Genomic DNA, 21,995 nt, shown 5'->3' on the forward strand with positions numbered 1-21,995 from the left:
CTGTCGGCAAGGCCAAAAAACATATCTAAGTATGAACAGATAAATAAAGGTTGATTTCATTTTTACTTCACCTAATCAAAAGTAGATTCGGGGTAAGTACTCAAAAACAGAGAATTCAAATTGTAATGAAATATCATTTGAAATTCAAGGCTTTATCGATGAAAGAGATGAACGGTAAAGTTCAAAGTCCATTAAAGTGAGAAATGGTGATGTTGCAAGAAAGACATAAGATACAAAATTAGTTTTTCTTGTTCTTGAAAACCGAGACGACAAACCAAAGTAAGCATTCAAAGTGGTGTATCCATTACAAGCCGCCCTCAATGATTCAAGAAGGAAAGAGGGCTTTTAAGTTGGCCTGTTCTTTAGTACTCCGTTAACTAGAAGGTTTGTCCCAAATTTTAGTGATAACAATACTCATATCGATAAAGACAACTTCGATAGAAGCATTCATTAACTTTCGTGTTAATTATGACCGCCAAGTTCATGATTTCATTCAGTAAGCGTACTGTATGTGTTGTTCAATCACATCAGCATTTTGTTGACATTCAGAAAATACACAAGTTACAGAGAAGATCTCAATGTTATCCACCAACAAACAAACGAATTTACAAGCCACACCCGGTAGTGCTGTCGGCTGCAAGAGGCTGGATTGGACAATAATGGGCGTAATCCTTAGAGAATACATTGGGACACACCCATATTATATTGAGGAAGCGCCCTCTTCTAAAAAAGCCAGTTTTTATAGGTAAATATAACAAATAATTTTTACGAACAATAAGATAAATTCCTATAAAAGTGGGGGATTATCACTCCCAAACCATTGCAGTTGACCACATCCAATAGCTTGAACATTAGAGAGAAATAAAATTTGCTTGAATTATCAAACGCTTAAATCATCCAACGCTGCCATAAAAAGAAACATAAAATATAATTAATATTACGCAATAATAAAGAAACAGATTTTGCTAGAAATTAAGAGACATTCGATTCCTTGCAGCTTACGAATGTCTTTTAAGTAAACCTAAATGAGGAGTGCGCTCAATTCTTTGTGGTTCTAGGGGTAATACCAACGATTTTTTCACCTTAAGAGGATCACTCTGAGAGGATCATTTCATATGTTCTCGGTTTCATATTTTTTCTTTGTATCTAGCGTTTACAATTTAGATGCTCTCAAAGACAGTAAACTTCAGGTTACTTGTATTTGATGAAATGGTCATGGCCTGCTATAAATAGATTTTGATGATAATAATGATAATGATGGTGAAGACGATAACGTGTGAATCTTTCCTAGTGCTAGTCTCTCTTTGCTCCACCGCAGTTCCTCATTCCACTTCTTCGCAACAACACTGGTAATAAAACTTTAGAAGTTTAGATTAACTTGTAAAATTGAATTCTTCGTTCTTGAAAACTAAAGCCTTATCTTATGTATCATTGATACATATAACCCATTTTTACTCTTTATAATATTACTACTTTCACTGACCATTATAGGCAAATATTAAATGATAACTATAGATTCAAATGGCATGTTTTTAAAAAGACGCTCAAACATCAGTTCTCATTCTAGTTTTTGTTCTCATAATTGAGAAATTACAGTTCACACATGTCCTCTCATTTTAGAAGAAGAAGAGCTGAGGATAAAAAAACAATTTTCTCTGTATTACTTATGTTTGATATTCAAACCCTGAAATGGCCCTGATTACATACAAAATTAGGGTGAAAAAAAGTAGCCGGAGAAATATGTGAACTAAAACTAAAACATATATTTAAAACGGCTCATCATTAAAACTGGTTCACATGATTGGAAAAAGGTCTGTTAAAAATGACTCTATAAAAACATATGTACATCTTACACGAAGTTCAAACTTAAAATTAACACATCTAATCTCCAGTTCTCTCAAGACTAAATTTCAGTTAAAAGTAAAAAAGTCGCGACAGGTCTTTATGTCAGGCCTAAACGATCAATCATTCATCACATTTCGAGAGCCCATGCCGAAGTTTATCGAGAAAAGGGTGCTTTAAACCCCAGTCTTCAAAATGTCTTATATACAAACCCTGTCATACAGGCGTTTTTGTCTTACACAAGTAAAAAGGCCGGTGGGGATCTAAGGGGCGAGGAGGAATGAAACTGGAATAAATCTATAGTGCAGGCCTTGGGTTTGTTTATGTCTCCACGTAAGCATTAGGATATCATAATGAACAGAAGAACAAAACTAAAAGGAACCAGTCTTTTAAAGAAACCGGTCCTGCCAGACTTTAACTCTACGATAGGCGAAGCTTAGAACACCCACGTAATAAAGAATAACAGCCCCAAAAAGAAAATTCTCTTCAATTACAAAAATTCTGTTTATCCAGATTGCAGCGCCTATATTTGCTAAGGGCTCAGTGGAGGATCACTCAATTTAATGTCCAGTACAAATGGTTTGGGTTTAAACAATTTTGTTGGTTGCCGTTAAACAATTTTCACGGGAGCTAAAGAAATGCAAACACATTTTAAGTCGCTCGGAATCCCTAAAGAGATGCAACGCAAACGTGCCTTTGATTGGCCTTTTGAAAGATCATAGGTAAATCAACGACAGCCAGGCTAATAAGTATTTGTGAAATTCGATGCAGACTTATGCTACATGGCGAATACGAATGGCCGATAATAGTTTCAATATTTGTAATCGTAAGTTTTCCATATCAATTAAAATCGTTAGGCCCGTTGGAAAAGGAAAGCTTAAGAATACTTAACTATGGTGTGACTATGATGTGAAAATACGCTAAAAATTCAATTGAAGAAGTGAGGGAATTAAAGAGAGGGCTGAAAAACAAAACAAGAGCTGGGAATTGCTTGTAATGTTGACCTCGGTTTCAATGTCGACCTCGTTTACTGAAATGCTATGGCTTGATTGATCGCTTTGCCCACAATCAACTTTAACCTATGCTCAAATGATGTTGGCAGCTGTTAGACGAAAACAGCAATTACAAAGCTCGCTATAGTCCCACTCCACAGTCACGGTAACATCGCATTACGAGCAACTGCAACTTGTACGACGGAATTGCAGCGCACGCAGCGACGCAACGGAATGCGGACATGACTATCAAGCGTGACATAACGGCAGATACAGCGCTTATCGCAAGTTTAAGACATCTTCATTGGCGTTCGAAACTAGTTGTGTGTGATCGCATTCAAAGTAACTAACTGCTACGTTCTTTGTTAAAATTAAAAGATGGAGGAGAAAAAGGATTTCGATGCAAAGGAGACATAACGCGTAAATTTTAGTTTGTGAAATATTGATAGGTATAATAAATATTATAAATAGCCCTAACTTAGCTTTAAACAGACTGGGTCATTTCTGTAAACTGTGAAAAGCTATGAAAGGGGATTCGGAGTTGTTTAAGGTATTGAGGGGTATGTATAAACTTTGACGAATGAAACGATGCAGTTCGCAAAAGAGGCTGCTCAAAAGAGAGGCAACTGAAACTGGCCCACCCAGTTTCTGTCTTAGATATTCTGGCAACATGGCGGAGCCAGGTCAACCAATGCTTTCATTTTCAATTGTCTACAAAGCTACTCTAAACAAATCATATTTTTACAAATTGCTTTTGAACACTAACATCTAGGACAAAGACAGGCCTCCTTGTTGCCTCTCAGGGAGTTCTAATAGGAACTAGCCTAAAACGATGGTAATGGGTGCTTCGATTCATCCAGCTACCCGCATTGCGGATTCCCCACCCCTCCTTGATCCTGGCTAGCAATCCTTTCTCGTTGTAAACACAGGGAAATCAAAGGTCTGCGTTAAAAAGGTTTCTGTCTGACACACCGATTCAAAGCGGTTCTCAAACTGGCCTTGAATCTTCCTAAACGCAAGAACCCGATTGCTAATTCGTAACGCCAGATCAAGGAGAGGTCTGGGAACAACTATGGCAAATCTTGTTAGAAATGCACATCTCGAATGTCTGATGGTGTTATTGGTTGGTCTCCTTGATTCACTTCTTCGTTGTTGTTGTTATTTTTGTTCAAGTTCAGTACATCTTCCATCAAAACTTGGCACTGGGAAAGATATTCCTGCAATTGAAGAAACGAGAACGTTTAATGTACGGAATTAAAATCAGCACTCTTGTTAAGCAGAACAACCTTAGCTTGGCAATGGAACATGATGCTAACGGGAGGTTTCAGGCCTAAGATGCTAAAATTTCTCGTTATCTATGAAACTTGCTAAGACTTCTTTACCAAAATAATACTACCGAGCGAAAATGTTCAGGCAAAATTGCTTGGAAACAAAACAACAACATCGCCAAATTAAGAGCAGAAAAGTCTGCTCTGAATGCAGACTGCTTTTAAAGTAAAATCTCAAAACAACAAAGCAAAAATTATGTAATCCGGTTGACTGTAAAATGGCAGACAGCGATATATTTGCAGCACATTGTGGGCTGGATAAAAACAGAAAAAAATTAGAAACTCATAATGTAATTAGTAGGAAAGAAGCATCTAGGTGAGAGGTCGAGAAATATCTGGGTCGTTATTATAATCTTTTTAACTTGCAGCGGTCAGAGTTGAATCTGCTAAAAGTACACAGGTTTATGGGTTGGAATGCAGGCCATTCTTTTAGTTGACATAATCTTGATTTCGTGCACTCAAACCTGGCCAAGGATTTGTGGTTTCAAGTGCCATATTCGTGAAAGATTTCATATCTTGACCCGAATGAGACAACATAACATTTTAGCGCGGGGAAGGTGCCTAGCAACGGAAAAAGATGCACTTTGCAAAAATGATTCAGTCAGAGAAGCATTTTAAATTTCGCCAAAGAGCTAAAATATGTCAGCTAAAGGCCTAATACTGTACAAAGGTTTCGCGAGTGAAACAAATCTGAAACAATTTTAGATCAAATCTTTAATATCATGGCTACTTTTCTTTATTGCCTGAGATTTACATTGCATTTGCTGCATTCCAAAGTATTGAAAAGTAGAATAGGGGGCGAGTCGTTGTTCCTGTGAAGGGTTCTTAAGTCACCAGCAGACACTGGTCATTAATACGGTGAAATCCCCATACAACAGAAATATGTCGATAAAAACACCTTCAAACAACAGTTGAGTGTTAGGTCCCAAAGTTTTTTCCTACGATCAAGGCATTGGGCTAAGCAACCTCTGGAAAACAGAAAAATCTTTTAACGGATAAATCCCTCCAGGGCGGACACCTCCCTACAACAGATAGCACCCTGGTCACAAAAGTGACCGTTTTACTGGATGCAATTTTGTATTTTCATCTTCAGCTAAGGTGAGTTTGGGCTGATATGAAGGTTGATTAAATCCGAAAGTGATAGAGGCCACATAACAGACAACTTCAAACATAACTGGTAACAACTTCCCACCGCAGGATGCTCAAAGTTCCATAACACAAAAGCTAACGACACCCAGTTTCATCAGTGTCACGAATATACGATCCTTTAAACCAAAGGTGACCAAACTAACGAAAGCGTGGCTAAAAAGCATTAGGTAGTAATTCTGTTCCGTTTATTTTCAAAACAAGACTAACCAGGATCACTGTTGCCATAGTGCAGATTTCTAACATAGACATGTTGGTATGAAAAACTTGTGTGAAATGTGCCTCTTTTGGGCTTTACAGCAGCTCGTAATGTCACGGGTAATTCAATTTTGATTTTAGCCACATCGATTGAGGGAAATCAGATAACCTTGAATAAGATCAATTTCTGGCAAAGCTGGATCACGTTTTTGGCACATCAATCTTCTGCCAAGGCATAATCTATCTACGGCTGACCGAAGTGATCTGGATATGATCATCAACACGATTGCATGCATGGCTGTTGATATAAGGAACTTGCAAGACTATTTTAGAACCGTGAGATATGTTGAATTTGACACTGTGGGTTAAGAATCTGTATATATGATAATGGATGATTGGTGATGATGATTATGATAGAAGTGATTACGACGACAATTGCTGGTGATCGACTGATAGGTAATTATGATGGAGATGATTATGATTATGACGATGATGCATGACAACTATCACTCTAACATAACTGATCACTGAATGCAAGCAATATCCTTCACGTTCTTCTGCAACAGGAATCCTCGTTGCCAGGGATGATTCAAACATGCCATTATGTAGAGCAATCTTTCCGACATTGCTTTCCAAACTTAGAAATTCCCGTTACTATGAAACCAAATCCTGATTTGATCTTGGGTTTAATTTGAAGAAACAGGGCCAACATTGTCCACCATTCAAAACCGTAACGCTTGTTAAACCGTAGCTCAGAGACCGCTTTGTAGCTGCATTCCCTCCTTATTTACAAGGATACTTGGATTTAGAAATAAGGTACCGTCGAGGCAGTCTGTCGTATAGGGGTTTAGTCTTTTCTATGTGCCTAAAGGATGGGCCTAATGTGTGAGCTTTTCCATCCATCAACAAAGCTTCGTTTCTGTTAAACGTACAGAAAAAGCAACGTTGTTGAAACATTATTAATACCATTGAAGAAAGAGAGGAATTAAAGAAATATTCGATGAAAACCTTGACGAGCAACGGGCCTAAACCTCATAACGGATGAAGGTGTCAACTGTTCATGAAAATTAAGTGAAGAAGCTACAAGTTTAACTGCCTTTGCTTACAAAAACTGTCCAAAACTCATCTTTGCGAGGTTGCTTATGTTCACCTAATAGTTTCCATGCTGTAAAGCCAATCAGACTAACATAAAACGATTCGAACTATGCAGCACTTTTATTTTTTGTGTTTACATTTCTTGACTTTATGAATCGGCAAAAAAAATTTATACAACAAAGATACCAAAATAACGCCTTGATCCGTTATTAAGTCATTGAAACTATCAGGGCCTAAGCAAATTGGCTCTCCTTAAAAGATGTAAGGCTGTCGCAACATTGTTCGTAAACATTGGCCTGCTTGCTTTCTGTGAAATCATCTGTTTATCAGGTGCAAAACCTAGCTGACATTACATTGTTTCTATGTTACCACACACAAATGACCCTCTAACGATGTGCGTGTTCTCTGCATTACAAGGGCTGTGATTTTCACGAAACGGTTCATTTGCAAGACATTGTAATACGGCAGATTATGGTGGTAAGCTGGTGCATGATTTGCTGGCTTTGTAATTCAATGCAGGCTACGAAATGCCAGATTGAACTTCGCGTGGGATAATGCAGCCAGTTTTTCTTTCACGGTCCATTCATTGGCAGTTGATAAAAGGTGGGTCAGTAAAGCTGGGAAGGACCTATTTTTCAAACAAACTGAACAACGGCGTCGGCCCCTTTCACTTTCGCACGATTGAGCGATCTTCAAATTCTTTTCAGTTACCGTTTCCGATTTTTCATCTGGTTTTCGCATTGAAGTTATCTCAGTTTGACTACGGAGCACTTCAACTGTCAAGAAGTCACAACAATCAATTTCCAGTCGACCAAAAACAACTTTACAGTCCATGGCAGATGGAGGGGAAGGCCATTAAATGTTACAAATTATGTAGGCCAACAGATAAAAGAGGGAGAGGCTGTTTTATTTCAGATTCTTCCATGAAATTAGATTTCTATATACTTTTTCTGTATTTGTTCCGTTTTGAGAACAAATTATCCAACAGCAATGGTCTTAGAACGTCTGGCAGCCTATCTCAAATCATAGCACCTAAATGCACTCGATGTAGGTGGTAACGTTTTGTCGAACTCCTTTGTGTAGACTGAATATAATATAAAAACCAAAGCGATAACCACAGTGTTCTCTCTACGGCTAAAGGCAAGCCACTAAAAACATCTCAAGAAAAAATAGCCATTTCCAATGACAACAATTTACATTAAATTAGACCACCTCAACAGAAGGCCCTGTTTATCAACAAACACCCCCATGACCCAATTATACCCTGCATTTAAGTCAGAATTCTCAATCTTGAAATGATTAGCAGGCAGACATAAATATCTGCGATCAACGCCATGTGTAAGAAAGAAAGGGAGTGATCATAAAGCAACTTCATTTTTATCTTTCCATCGATTAGATGTTCAACCATTTCCCTCAAAACCCACGTTCTCAAACCGAAATACATTAAGCCTCTTCACTGCATTGTATGCTAGATACTATCCTGTCTTTGTCCTATGTCGCACAATAGTGACATTAACGCAGGGTTTTTTCAAAATCCCAGCCACTCAGGTTTTAAAGGGTAAAGTAGTATTCTCACGAACTCTTTGCACAAGCAAGAAGCATCTTTTGACTAGAATTTAACCACTACAGTTTAACATCGTCGATGAAGTAGAATAACGAGAGAAAAAAATCGCAAACCTCTTCTGCTCCAGTTATATCATGCATCATAGAAAGAAGTTCTTGTCTTGTTGGGCAAACAAGTCCAATTGATTTGTTTAGTCCATGAAATGCAACGCAAATGGCTGCAGCTGCAATCATTGATGGTGGGGTTAAGGCGAAACGAAAATCTACAAAAGAAGAAGGGGAATCAGAACAACGTTTGCGAAGGAAGACAATTCCCTTCGTTATCATTTCTAAAGACAACCCCCCCCCCCCCCCTTCACAACTAACACATATCTATACATAGAGATGGAATCGTAAGAGCTGTAGCATTGAAGAAGTTAGAGAAGCCTGAATTACAGAAAGGGCCTAAACAGATATTTGATGAAAAAACGTACAGGATAATTTAAGGAAATTGATAGCATGGTCCTGTTATCCATTTCCCTGATGGTAACTAAAGATATGAACAAGGAATACTTCACAAATGTATAAAACCTTACATCCTGGAGACAGTTTTAGTGATGTCCCGGCAAAGGAAAAGAGTTTTTCTTCCCTAATCCACCCACAATTTCCTAACCATACTGAGGATTGCTTGAAAAGACATTACCACAATCCTTTGCGTGCGCTTATCTTCACGACAGTGGTTGCAACGGTATAGTTTGTTTAATCAAATTCAATTCAATGCTGATATACCCCTTGACGTCTAGATGGATTTTACGACAAGTGGATGGTGAAGTTTTCCTTGCTCGATAATAGGCACGGATAACACTTTGGTTTTGAAGGATAGAGCCGGTGCTATCTCGCGGGGTGTACAACTGACCTCTGAAAGTCGTGATTGGAAACATGAAACGTTTAGGGGATAAAAACTAGAACATCAGTTCGATTAAATTAAAGTTAAACAAATAATAACAAAGATATTTCCTCGGTTTTGTTGGAAGGAATTTCAGTAACGTGTATCCACCATTAGAAATCTAATTAGGCCCTTTGAAGTGAAATCCGTTAATCCTGCAGACCTAATACAGTTTATCAGGGATAATAACAAACAATACACGACACAATGAAATGCAATCATGAAATGTATATTCGGTTATATTTCGTTGCCATAATGCTACGGTGCATGGAGTGTTTTTATATTGGCTAATAGTTACACAGGAGCTTGCCGCCTGTCCTGTGGAGATCAGGAAATGAGCAAAGGCCTTTGTCAAAGGTTGACACTGTATTCTGAAATGAATAGGAGGCTAACACACATGGAAACGAAGCCTGTACCTATAATATGTTCTGAACAGAATAGCAAGATGCAGAAATGACAACATTCATCGTGAACTAGGGGTGTGGGGGGGGGGGGCGGTTTGAGCTACATGCTTTAGTTAAAGAACGTTTTAGGCTGTTGAAAATTAGGTGAACTCTCATTGGTATTGAAATAGCTAAGTCTTTACAACATGGGTATTGAAATATCCTGGGGGCTGCTTTTGATCGAGAGGCCCTTCTATATTAAACTTAGGCACCCTACTTCGTTACAACACTGCTAACACAGCCGTGCATTAGACAACGCCCCTTGACGAATAGCAAGCAGAAATCGATCGGCATCGTGTAAATCGTCGTGATCATAATCAAAAACGTCAATCATGATCTTATCGACCTCCATCACCAACAGCAAGCATAATAATCATCATACCATAATAATCATGTTTACAAAATAAAATGGCGGCATTCTGCCACTTTATGGGATTATCTATTTTGGGAATCGTCAACTTCGCATACCAAGCTAGGTGGTAGGGTCATGGGACCGAAAGCGGAAAATTCTCAAGCCAAGAACCGACTTTGGAAAAACAACAGCAAATAATTAACGGGATTAATTCAAAATTCCGATATCAAAGCGTGAGTAATTTTGAAGCTATTGAAAAACTGATGACTCCTTTGACGTTCTCTTGACGTATAGAGAATAAATGCCCCGCACACCTTCAAGGTAGTTTTCACCATTGAACGGGATCAGCGCATATTTTCCCAGCAACGCCCACTATGGAGAACAGCCTCGTGACTACCAACCTTTGTTTCGGGTAAATGAACTTTCGACCATTGCTGTTTTGCTCAATCAGCGCGTTTTGTATTTTGAGTATCGCCTTTAAATATTATTCAGCTGAGGTCATATATAATCGATGCTAAGCATTCCACAGAAGATTTACTTCCAAATATTAAAAAAACACTAAGTTGATTTCTTTACATTGGCAGTATGTTTTGAAGGAAGATGTTTGTTAAAAGTGACTTTTCGCTTCTAACTGTGTTTTCAGAAATGTAATTCGTAGCTCTTGGCTTGTAAATACCATATTACTTATATTGAATTCTGAAAGCATTCAATTAAGATATTTGATCATAAGCAGTTCGAACTAGAAGATAGAAAATATCGAACAAAACTTCGCGGTGATTGAATGCGAGGGGCAAATCTCTCCATTGAAATCAATTTTTATTTAACAATCCCTAAAAATAACTTTGTCATGGTAGAAATCTTGTGCGTTATTTCCAAGGGTGAATTGCTTGAATGCTCGTCGTGAGGATTATCGTCGTGAGGGGTGCGGGCTGGTTGTTGTTCAAAAATCGCACGTACGGTGTTGATTAGAGACAGATTAGAGAGGGAGGGGAGGGGCTGCCAGGTTCCCCTCTCCCATCCTCTCATTCTCTATGTTTGCCCCTTTTTTATTTCAAATCATGATGATATTTTAAATGGTTGATATCCTTCTTTTAAGTCAGTTCTTTTCACTCAAGATTTAATCTAGGATGGCTCGATTGAAAAGCCCTTAGTACATGATCAGCATGAGGTAAAGAAGAATCTCATTGAAAAATAGATGGGAGAGGACTCGGTAACAAGACGTCTTGCGGTTAATCTAGTTCCGCTTTTACAATGTTTTCCCTACATTTCTGAAATCATTCAAAGTCCTATGGCAATGCGTGGCTTTTCGCGCTGACGTAGGCAATCTACAGCGCGAATAGATAAAACGCTTTCGTACTCCCAAAGTACGGTTTTCATGAAGCTGAATTTTTCGCTAAAACTAGAAATTCCTCCTTAATGATAGGGGGCTTATTCACTTACGGAAAACAGAAAGAAGCGCTTTGTTCTTTAAACCTTAGGGCTCAAAAGGGAATACTCCTTTTACCTCGGAAGGAAGCATGAAGTTTGAGTGAAATAAGAGACAAATTTTCTACCACACCAAAACATAATTGAGTGTTTAATGAAAAACAATTCTTTCAAGAATTCCAGTGGACCTGTTCGTTCCCAATTTTCCGACCACATTTTGACTGCATGTTGTCACTCAAACACGCTGACCTTCACAGCCCGCAAAATGTCCCACCCTACCATTCAATCGGTAACTAGAACTCACCGCGAAGCATCTTGTGACTGAACCACGATGAAAACGCAATTTCCAAGAATTTATAATCATTTTAGAGGAAGTCCCTGGCATAAAAGACTAGAGTCCCTGAAAAAATTTCTAGCATACTGCATACATTTATAGGGACGGGGGAAGGTTGTCAAGTGTTTAATTGTTCCATTTTGAAATTAGCCAAAGTGTCCGCTGCAGGAAGATTGTTGGAAAATATGTCAAATCAGGCAATTTTTTTGGAGCTGGGAGACATTCGATAAATTTTGGGTGGAGGTAAAAAACGTGCAGATGTTCCGAAGTTGCATCAAACCTGCCAGCGGGTCTATTTGGTAACATTGGCTCGCAATTTGGATGGGGGGTGAATCTGGGAAGGGAGCACAGCCATATTGCCCCCCCAACTTGTAAGCCCCTTTTCTCTCTTGTAAATCCATTTGCAACCGCATGAATAATAAATCAACCCTACTCACAACACGGGATAAAAATAAAAGTATAGCCTCTTTCTTAGGGGAAACACTTTTGGGGCAAAGCCTCTCTTTTGTATAAAGCGGGGGTACAAAAGCATATTATTCTAAACAATGGAAGGTCACTTGGGCTTGAGGGGCAATCGCCTCTGAGTAAAATGAAAAAATAAACACAAAACTGCTTCTAACAACAATCGAAACTACTTACCTATACAACATAAAGACACGTAAGTTTTTGCGTGCTTTCTCACTAATGTTAAGTCTATTTGCTGCGATAATTTTAATCTGCAGAATATCTGTTCTATGAAGTCATTCGGAGTAACTGCATTCAAATCCCAGCGTAGTTTGTTTAGCGTAAGAATTTCCCAGTTCTGCAAAGAAAAATGGCCCCAATTATCAAAGAGGAGTGTCATTTCATTAAAGATTATTACAATAGATTCAGAATAGGCTAATAAGGATTAAACAGCGTGTAAACGGGACCGACTCGTTTGAAAACCGAGCTGCAAGAGGCAAGAAGATCGATGTTGCTACCCTAGCTATTATCGTAAAACATATGTACATATATCCCCTAAAGAAATCTTCTATAGAGAATGTTCTACATACGTTCTCACTCACACACTCTCACAAGTAAGCCAAAGGGAATATATGGAACGGCAAAGGATATCGAAACCTACAAACTTTTGTATCTGAAAAGAGGATTTAATGAAAAGATGGACCAAACGGTTTCTCTGGTGTCACCAAGTTCAGGTCCTTTGCTTCCGCAGAGCCAATTTTCTTGGAAATAAAGAACAACAACTCAAAACATAATGTTTTCAATGTCACATCAGTCGCAAGGCTTCCAGTAACAAACCCCTCTAAATAAGTAAGAAGGCAGTGTTGCTAAAACACCAACTCAAGCCCACCTGCCAAGGACATATGTTGACCGTACAAACAAATAAAATCATGTACGTTATCACCAAAGCAGAGTCCAATTGCTTTCTCTCTTCACCCAGACAAATGACGTAAGCCGAGGAGACATCTATGATGTATGTGGGTGCATTTTTGAAAAAAACAAGATTTGGTTTTCGAGAAAATTGAAAAAATAGTCGCTTTGTTGGGCAAATGAAAAACTCAAAAATTCATCCCGTGGAGGAATTGGAAGTATGAAAAATGAAGGCCAAAGGCAAGCATGACCATTTTGCAGTCATAAACAATGGCTTGCAGAGACGACGCGCCAAATAATTGGTCTCTAGAGAACTTGCAAACAGGATTGCCCCGTCTACGTTCTATCACGAAGCTACGTACTCTGGATACAGAGTACTCAACAGCATGTTTAGCTAACGCTTGATGTACATTGAAGCACGAAATGCTAGCAGAATCATGCTGCAAGCAAACAAGACCAATGGGGAGGCGCAGCGATGAGAGAGAACTTTGTAGGGCGGTATCAACGACCGAAAGACTGTAGAAATACGGGCGGACTGCTCTTATCTGGTCTGGCAACGATTCAACGCTTGCTGGAGGAGAAGACTTATGACAAATTGAATAATATAGTACAATTACCTTCAATATTTCTGTCTTACATTTACCCTAAATATATCAAGTATTTTGTCTAGCAGTCTTAGTGCGTAGAAACTATTGCTAAAATTCTTGCGTAGATTTCTATTTTTCTCACGGCCTAAATCTCGCGGGTTTTTGACTCCAGTACTAGCAAAATAAGGATCAACTTGTCTTATCTCCCATAAGGTGGCAAGAGGGGGCAGATAAAAAGGTCGGGTTTCCACCCTATCTAGATTTATCAAGCTACTAACGGTCATTCTAAAGTAAGCCATGGTACTTTGAGTCATCCCTCCTTCTTTTTTAGAGTAGGTGTACTTTCTAATGATTGGTTGGCAATCTCCCTGATTCAAATTTCTTTGATTAACATTTGATATCCAGAAAGCATGACTTTGAGTTTACCAAACATTCAGAGACGAAAACAAACTTGAAAAATAATTATTTCTGGTTTGACAAACTACAAAACTATTAAATTACGCATTCAGCCTACGTAATGTTGACCGAGTTAAGTACGATCAAATACCCAGGGAACAAATCACACTGACCGTGCCATTTGAAGGCTTTGGCATATTCTTACCGCAGGCTTGAGCTTCCCTTCTCAAAATACAATGTTTACAAACGAGGCGGCTATCTTACTGACTCTATTAAGTCTTTCTGACCTGAATTCGACATTTACTGACCCAGAAACCTTAGGCCTACCCGTAGTATTAGGGTTTGGAGTAAAAACTTGTGATTGGGGACTTTATCAAAAGTCATCCGATACATGTGGTGTCAGTCGAAGTAACGGTACGATCAAAATTCCCTTGCTTAACGGCGGCTAAGTATTCATTGAGGCAATTTGATGTGCGGGTTTGCAATTAGAGAACCGAAAAGTGAAGGTTTGTTTCTCGAAATTTAGCCATACCTAAGGGTAGTATCCCCTTCCAAGTGTAGGTGGAGGTCGTACCTTCAAGACACCCCATATCCAAAGTACGTCACAGCTCTTACGGTCGCGGCGCATCGCACGCCAGTCTGCATGGAGTTGAGATATACAATCCAGTGCTTTAGAAGAACCCGGACACCGGTTTAAATAGGACAGCATTTGAGCGGCCGGGTACTATGGGCTTCTTACAGTTATTCCTCATCTTACTCGCGGAGTGCTTATAATACGAGGTTGTTAACCGTACCTTATCCAAACCATAACAGTTCACTTTCGTGTGACTTTGGCCCGGATGCCTCACAAATCACCAGCACAGCCAAGACTTGGGTATACGCATTAACCGTCACGGTTTGGTGGTTAAAAAAGCAATATGGTGAGTGGAACACAAGATAAAGGAATTCGATCAGGGTTTTCATGGTGGATTAAATCTAAATAGCCTAAACCGATAGATGTTCCTCATTCTTCAGACAAGAAGCATGCAAACACAATGCAGTATTTTGGGTGCTGTCTTGTAGCTGCCATCTCCTGTCTCTCCCTCTCAGACACTCACTTCTAGAATTCTGCTACCTTACTTAGTGATAGTATAAAAGAGAAATTAATACCCAGGACCTATAGACAGGCTCAAATACGTAGGATGCAATCAGGTTAAATTCTAGATACCAAACAATACAGCAACTTATTTATTGTGCAGCTAGCAATGAACCATGTTACAAATACGTAACATTTCTGGCCATTTTTGTGGGTGCATTCCCCAACCAGCATTGTTCCAAACCCACAAATACTATAAATGAGTTTTGCACAACAAAATTTCTGAAATTCTTAAAAAATTCTAAATATCGGAGAACTCTGAACTGCTGCCCTTCAAAACACTTGCTTTGGACATGAATTAATGAATTTAGAAGAGTACAGAAAGCAATTCCTTAACCGTATCGTGCATATATTTGACATTTCTGTTCATTCACATAAGGTTTAGAGTTCATGCTCCCAAAGCCCAAAGTAGAGTGTAACTGAAGGGCAGGAAAAACTTCAGTCACATTTTTGGAACCTGTGTTATCTGCTTTTGGTGTGGGTGTAAAGGTTTTGTAATGTCACAGGTGCTGAATCATAGCATTTTATTTATTGCTAAGAATATCATTTTAGTTTTAAGTATCAAGAAATTGGATATGGAAGATTAATAAATACATAAACAAAAATGTTTTTGAGGGTTGTGAATTCCAAAATGAAGAAAAATTAATTGATAGCTTGGTGAGTTTTGACTGTTCCTACTTGTAATATTGAGATTCACTGTTCTTTTGGTAAAATGAACTTGTTTTAGAAGTTTTAAAAATGCTATGCTTGGTAAATAGCTTAAAGAACAGGTGACTGAAAGACAAATTTACTTTTAATTGCACTGAATTGTAGACTGCTACTTGAGGTTGATTGAAGCTCTGAAAGCTTCATAAAAGGAGGAAAACAGGAAAATATTTTGCTCAGGACTTTGAAACAATGCCAACTGAACAGATGACTTATCTAGCAAAAACTTCCTTTAGAACTCCTTGCAGAAACTCAGTCTGGGCACAAATTTTGTTAAAAATGGCAATTTTTTAAAAACTGCTTGTTAGGGTGTCCCTTTTTGTAAGTACATTAAAAAAGAACAGCAAATCACCCTTGTAAAACACTTTACCAATCCCATTTATAAATAAGTATATGAGAAGCACCACACCTCTAGTTTTTATGGACATGAGGTGAGTCAATCTTTTAAGACTGACCCAGACTTTCCTGAGAATGAGTCAGTTTTGTTTTCAAAAAGGGTCAGTAGTTGAGGAAATGGTACTTTTATATGATATTCTCTGTTCCCTATAATTTCCTCCTTAATGCACACTTTATTGGACGGCTATCAGCAAAAGGTTTCCATCAATTTTAAAAAGACCACATTTGTTTTGGCTGAATTATGCCAGATATAAAATAAAATAAAAGACAGTTTAGGGAGGTTAATTAGCCAGAACCAAACATTTCATCTTGATTGAAACAGGAGTTATGCATTATGAATATGTTTTTCATTTTGGTAGGGGTCCTTTTTGGATTTGGTTTTGGGGATGGGCTTGTAAGTTTTAACGAGTTTTCCCTGGTTAATTTGCTGCATCCATTGCTACTCTAAGTATTAAACAGTTAATATTGAAAAGAGGGTATTTTGAAAATAGGATGGAACCTACATAAAGATACACAGCAAAGAGAATATAAGTTATAGGATATCTGTTTATGTCGCCAATGTCCAGGAAAAGCAAGGCACAATCTTACAGAATAAAGATTCTACTTGGTCCAACCTTCGTCCGACTCTCTGTCTCAGGTAGCGGAGAGTCACGTTGAAGCTAAAGGACGACGCGGAGGAGCATCGGGCACTTTGATCCCTAGTGAGGGCCAGGTGCGCCAGGTGTTGGTACAAATGGCTGTGGAATTTTGATAGCACATGTCTCTCCTGTTATTATTTACCACAGATTCAGGGTTTCCTTCGTATTTGTGTGTTTCACACTTTTAAAACGAACCCTCTTCGTTAAAGTGCTTCAGATCGCTCACGCAAAACCTTTCTTTTTCTCACAATCACTCGTTATTGATCAAATACTTGGAGAAATTCTTTTGATTCAAATATATTTAATTTGTTGAAAGTTTGAACGGCGCCATATCCAGCTCGCAAGAGGTATGAAAGCAAGGTAAAAATTCAATATCAGGCAATTAAACGCGGGGTCATGAAGTAAATCATGCATAACCAAGAACATCACACCATCGTTACTTACCAAAAGTTCTTCAAGTGTAATTGAGCTATCAGTATAAATAACAAGCTTTTCCGCTGTTAAAGGAGCAGTCTCTTTTAATTTGCTTGCAACGAACATACAGCAAGTTCCTAACAATTGCAGATGACTTTTTTGTACCGACATGGTCGATAGAAATCTGTCCAGAAAATTTATAGATAGAGCGAATACATCTTCTTCACATCGCTGTTCCTCGCAAACCTGGAATAATCAAAACATTTTGAAGGGAAGGAGTTTTATCGCATGTCTAGGTTTATGGTTTAAGATTGGGTAGGATTACTATTAAATTTAAATCATGCACAGCTAGAGTAAGAAACATTTACAAGTTATTACTACGATAACAAGTCAATTCAAATATCGAGAACACGGTCACGTTACAATCGACAACTTTCTCACATCATCAAAAACTTAATCAATAAACATCGATATTGGGCAATCGCCAAGTTGATGATCGTCATCGCCGTTAATGTTTATAAAAAATTATCACAGAGATAGCAGAACGTGAAGTTATAAGCCATGACATATGAAATATTCACGAACGCCGCATGGAATTCGGACAACCTTGTTAAAAGAAAAGAAAAGCCACGCGCCATGTAAGTTGAGAGGCGTCGGTTAAAAACACGAAGGTAAATTATACAAAACTTTACCGTACCTCAAACATCCAGGTTGCCACCATCCTTCGCATAAATGGCTTAATTTCCTTCTGTACAATCTTGAAATAATCACACCGCGGCAAAAAATGGTCCTCAAGTTTCAAAAGTCGATCCAAAACACGCTGGTCTCTGAGAAGAACGGGATCAGGATGGCTCCTTCTAACCACAACTTTACCTTCACTACAAACGAGTTGTTCCATTATGTGTACGCGGAATATCCTTGATTAATAAACAATATAAATAATTAACTAAGGTAGAGATCGAGGATCAGGTCTTACGGGCTATATGAAGTATAACAAAGTTATAACAACATCGTACGCCTTGCCTGACTTCGTCCCACCCTCATCGAGAGTTTGTTGAGACTGATTCAAAAATTTCGTTCCTCGAATCTCCACTCGCCACGGGGCCAGTTGACCGTGGCCGCGTTTTCATTATCAGTCTCGGCTGCAGGTGACAAGGCTCTCTCCAGCGGGCAGGTGAAAATAGTTGTTCCGGCTCTTATCCTTTGTGCCAAATGGCGAAACTTCTAACAAGGAGAAGATTCCGTTCATGCTTGAAATGAATGAATTTAACACTTTAAAAATGAATACACCCATTATGTTTAACTCGATGTTTGAGAATACTGATTAGGAATTAGCTGAGCGCTGAGCTTGGCCAAACTTAACACAAAATTCGCCCGAATAAGGCCTTCCAAGTTTGAAAAAATGTTTCTCCGATAGGGTACCGGCAATTTTAGGGTCATTTGCCCAGACTTTTAGGTCAATCAAGACTTGAATGAAAGGTAGATATGAGTTTTGAGAATATTTACTGAAGTTTCGGTTCTAAGCAATGTAAACAATCAAGATAAGTATTTCGAAATATAAATATGGAGGCTGCCGGGCAGAGGTTTGCACAGTAGGGCTGTTATCGAGCTGGATACAAAGAGACCGAAACGCTGGCAGAAGTTGGGAGACACAGCAACAATTTGTCACGGTTCAGTGATCATTTGCATTTTTTATTCGGTGTGTTCTCAGGAAAAAAGATATAATCGCTGTACAACGAGATGGATTTTTTTCCTTCGTCTAAAATCTCTCAAGTATGTAATTGGATACAAGGAATGTAATCAAGCATTTTGAGCACAAAAATGCGTAAAATCTGCTGCCAGGGTTCCAGCATGGTGCTAGGATTTTTCTTCGTTTTTTAAAAGCAACGGTTTTCGAAACTAGTTTTTCATAAAGAGATTTAGGATCGTTAAAATTTTTTGAAGATTATTTATATAGATTTCGTCTCGGTTGATGTTTTTGAGGAAATGTATCGGGGATCCTTCTTACCATCTAAAGTTATTTGGAGACCTTTACACAATTTCTTTAACCTTTTTAATTTTTCTCAAACACAATTTTTGGTCGATCATCGTTAATAATGCCAGTCTTTTAAAAGGGCGTGGCTGAAAACTAAACAGCCTCCCCTCGCAGTGATCAACAAGGACATGTTAATTAGAGAAACTGCACAAAATTAGAAACTGAAACCCATATAATGATTTAGAACAAGCCTTTTTTCAAAAAAATTTCAACTTGGAAATTCAACTTTCCAATTAAAAAAAATTTTTTGTCACACGATAGGTATTTTTGCTAAACCTATTTGTTACCTCCTTATCTTCTTATAATTTCGACAATGCATCTTTCATTGTTCTTTGTCGTTCTCGTTTTAGTCTAACTCTCTTTGGTAATCATAAAAATTTTTGTACCTTCTCAAATTGTGCTTCTCAAATTTATTACTCAAGAAAATCAAATAAACCAGTTGAAGTCCTATTCTCTAGGAGTTGGGTGGATTCGAAAAACCTTTTACTTATCTTTTGAAAAATGACGGTAATTAAACAAATTTAAACTTTGAAGCTAATATGGTTTATTTATGCCATCTATAATTACATATAAATTCATTTAAATGTCTTAGCAAGGGAATTTGGCGATACGTTCTCTTAAAAAACATATTTTTACAAAAAATATTTTGAGAACCAATAAATTATTATTAAGCTTTTACAAAGAATAATATTGAAAAAAGCAATTAGGCTATTTTGACATATTGAACATGTGCAGTTCACATTTTCTTCTTCATCCATAATGATATTGTTATCATCTAAAAAATCTACAGCTCCTAAGCTTCGAACGTCAAAATTAAATTTTAAAATTAAACCATCGAGCAAATTTACAAAACTTCGTAAATTCGTTTTGCAAAGAACGTTACTCTATGTAAACAGCACATTTTTAAATAGGGAAGAAAACCTCGCAATATCATTACCAGTTAGGCCCAAAAAATTTCATTCACGATTGCTGAATTTTATTGGCGGCGTTTTTTTATAGAAAGATTTGGGGCATTATTGCGTAAGCTAAAGCTAAAGCAGATCTGGAAAACTTTAGAACTCTTTAAGGACAGAAACCTTCTGAGAGAACTTATTGCATATTTTAAGAAGCTGTTGAAGATAGGAAATATACGAGCATACAATTAAAAATATACGAGCATATTATTTACGAAACGCTTACAGCGATGTTTATAATGGTAAAACATAAGTATTATAGCTCACATAATCTGAATAAACCTTGTAAATTGGTAAAATATAATATATTTATGTATGTTTAACCTACTGCCAGGATAGTTTCACATTTTTCGATATTTTTGTTATATTATGAAAGATCACAAGGCACCATTTGGAATAGGCCTAGCTCTCGGTAAATTCAGTGAAGCTTCGAATTTCTTGTAACTCCAAATCGTAAGAAGTTTTAAAGGCTGAAAAAAGTGAAATAAAAATATCTTTGCAGTTGAGATTTCGTTGCTTAAATGACTTTTTAATTAGAAGACTATTCAAGGAGAGAATGACATTGCTAAGATAAGACACAGTGTAGTTTTCGGACGTTTTGAAAATACATAGGAAGCATAAGATGAAAAAGGAGGAGTTTCTATATAGCGCAAATGAAATGTCTATATAATATAGCAAAAGGACACCCGCAGATAATTGTCCCATTTTGGCACTTTTGGTGCCAAAGGTCGCTTTGTATCACCCGAAGCTCTAATTTCGGTTTCAAATAGCGAATTAGTCACAAAAACACACTTATATGTCATAGGCCTTATTGTAAGTTCCGGGCAAATGCTAACATTTACTGCTGACAAAAATACACATAGACTTTCTTTGTAAAGGGATTTTTGTCTCTTTGCCGTTCAAAAGACTTTGCTAATATTTTGTTAAATCGAAAGTCGCATTTCATTCCTTGTGTACACAAAGGCTCAAAGGCACAAAATAACGGCTTAAAGGTTGTGTAGAAAAGAGCTTTCCGTAAATTATTCGAAATGTTTTCCACATTCTAACATAATAAAGGCTTGTATGGATAAAAAGCCCAAATTGTGATAATCTGAAACTTTATTTTCTTGAAGCTTTGTTCAGCAATTGTTTAGAACAGAATACAACAACAAACTATTTCAAAAATTTAACAACCAGACTGAAGAGCTAAAATGTAATCATTATAATAAGAATGAAAGATATTAGTACTCTATTTAATGTTAACTTATTGCTTAACTTTTCCATTCGTTTATTAACAGAAAGAAAATGAAGGGGGCTCGCGATGTTTATATATCAAGAAATTGGGTAGATCATTAGGTCCCAAAAATTGTCCCAAGCTTTTCTGAAGTAAATGGGTAGTGTGAGGGGTAGTGAAATGCTAATATGCCACGCCCTTCAAAATACCAAATGGTTCACGTCTTCCATTGGAGGAACGTGATCCAACCCCAACCCACATCACTTAGTCACTCTCTTCAATGCCATGACATAAAATAGCAAGAATTTAGTTTAACATTCACTAGCGGTGACGCACGATTATCAGATCTCAATTAGTTTAAACTGACCACTTCACTGTTAAACAATTTGCATTCTTTTTTTTCATATGATGGAAGAACTAAGAAGTTTAGCAATAAGCTATAGATACAAGACCACGAACAAAACAGTCATATCAGTCATGAATTCAATTTTGAAAATGGCAGGCGGGCCTATTATTCGTCATTCACT

General features: G+C 37.7%; 1 protein-coding gene across 1 annotated transcript; it reads right to left on the reverse strand.

Annotated features, from left to right (window-relative positions):
* Positions 1 to 1,649: 1,649 nt before the first annotated feature.
* On the reverse strand, positions 1,650 to 18,333 carry LOC135690493 (G1/S-specific cyclin-D2). Its single transcript, XM_065208101.2, has 5 exons — positions 17,965 to 18,333; positions 17,298 to 17,513; positions 12,283 to 12,445; positions 8,279 to 8,427; positions 1,650 to 4,051 (listed from the first exon to the last, which is right to left on the reverse strand). The coding sequence occupies exons 1-5, from the start codon at positions 18,163 to 18,165 to the stop codon at positions 3,920 to 3,922; spliced, it is 861 nt and encodes a 286-aa protein (XP_065064173.1). The 5' UTR covers positions 18,166 to 18,333; the 3' UTR covers positions 1,650 to 3,919.
* Between the last annotated feature and the right edge of the window lie 3,662 nt (positions 18,334 to 21,995).

This window comes from Rhopilema esculentum, chromosome 17 (assembly GCF_057945365.1).
Source record: "Rhopilema esculentum isolate cy_ngs chromosome 17, ASM5794536v1, whole genome shotgun sequence".
NCBI lineage: Eukaryota > Metazoa > Cnidaria > Scyphozoa > Rhizostomeae > Rhizostomatidae > Rhopilema > Rhopilema esculentum.

Coding starts and splice junctions, on each gene's coding strand:
- LOC135690493 (XM_065208101.2), bottom strand. CDS start 18,165: ATGGAACAACTCGTTTGTAGTGAAGGTAAAGTTGTGGTTAGAAGGAGC. Junction 17,514..17,964: donor TGGCAACCTGGATGTTTGAG/GTACGGTAAAGT, acceptor TGATTATTCCAG/GTTTGCGAGGAACAGCGATG. Junction 4,052..8,278: donor ATATAACTGGAGCAGAAGAG/GTTTGCGATTTT, acceptor CTTCAATTGCAG/GAATATCTTTCCCAGTGCCA.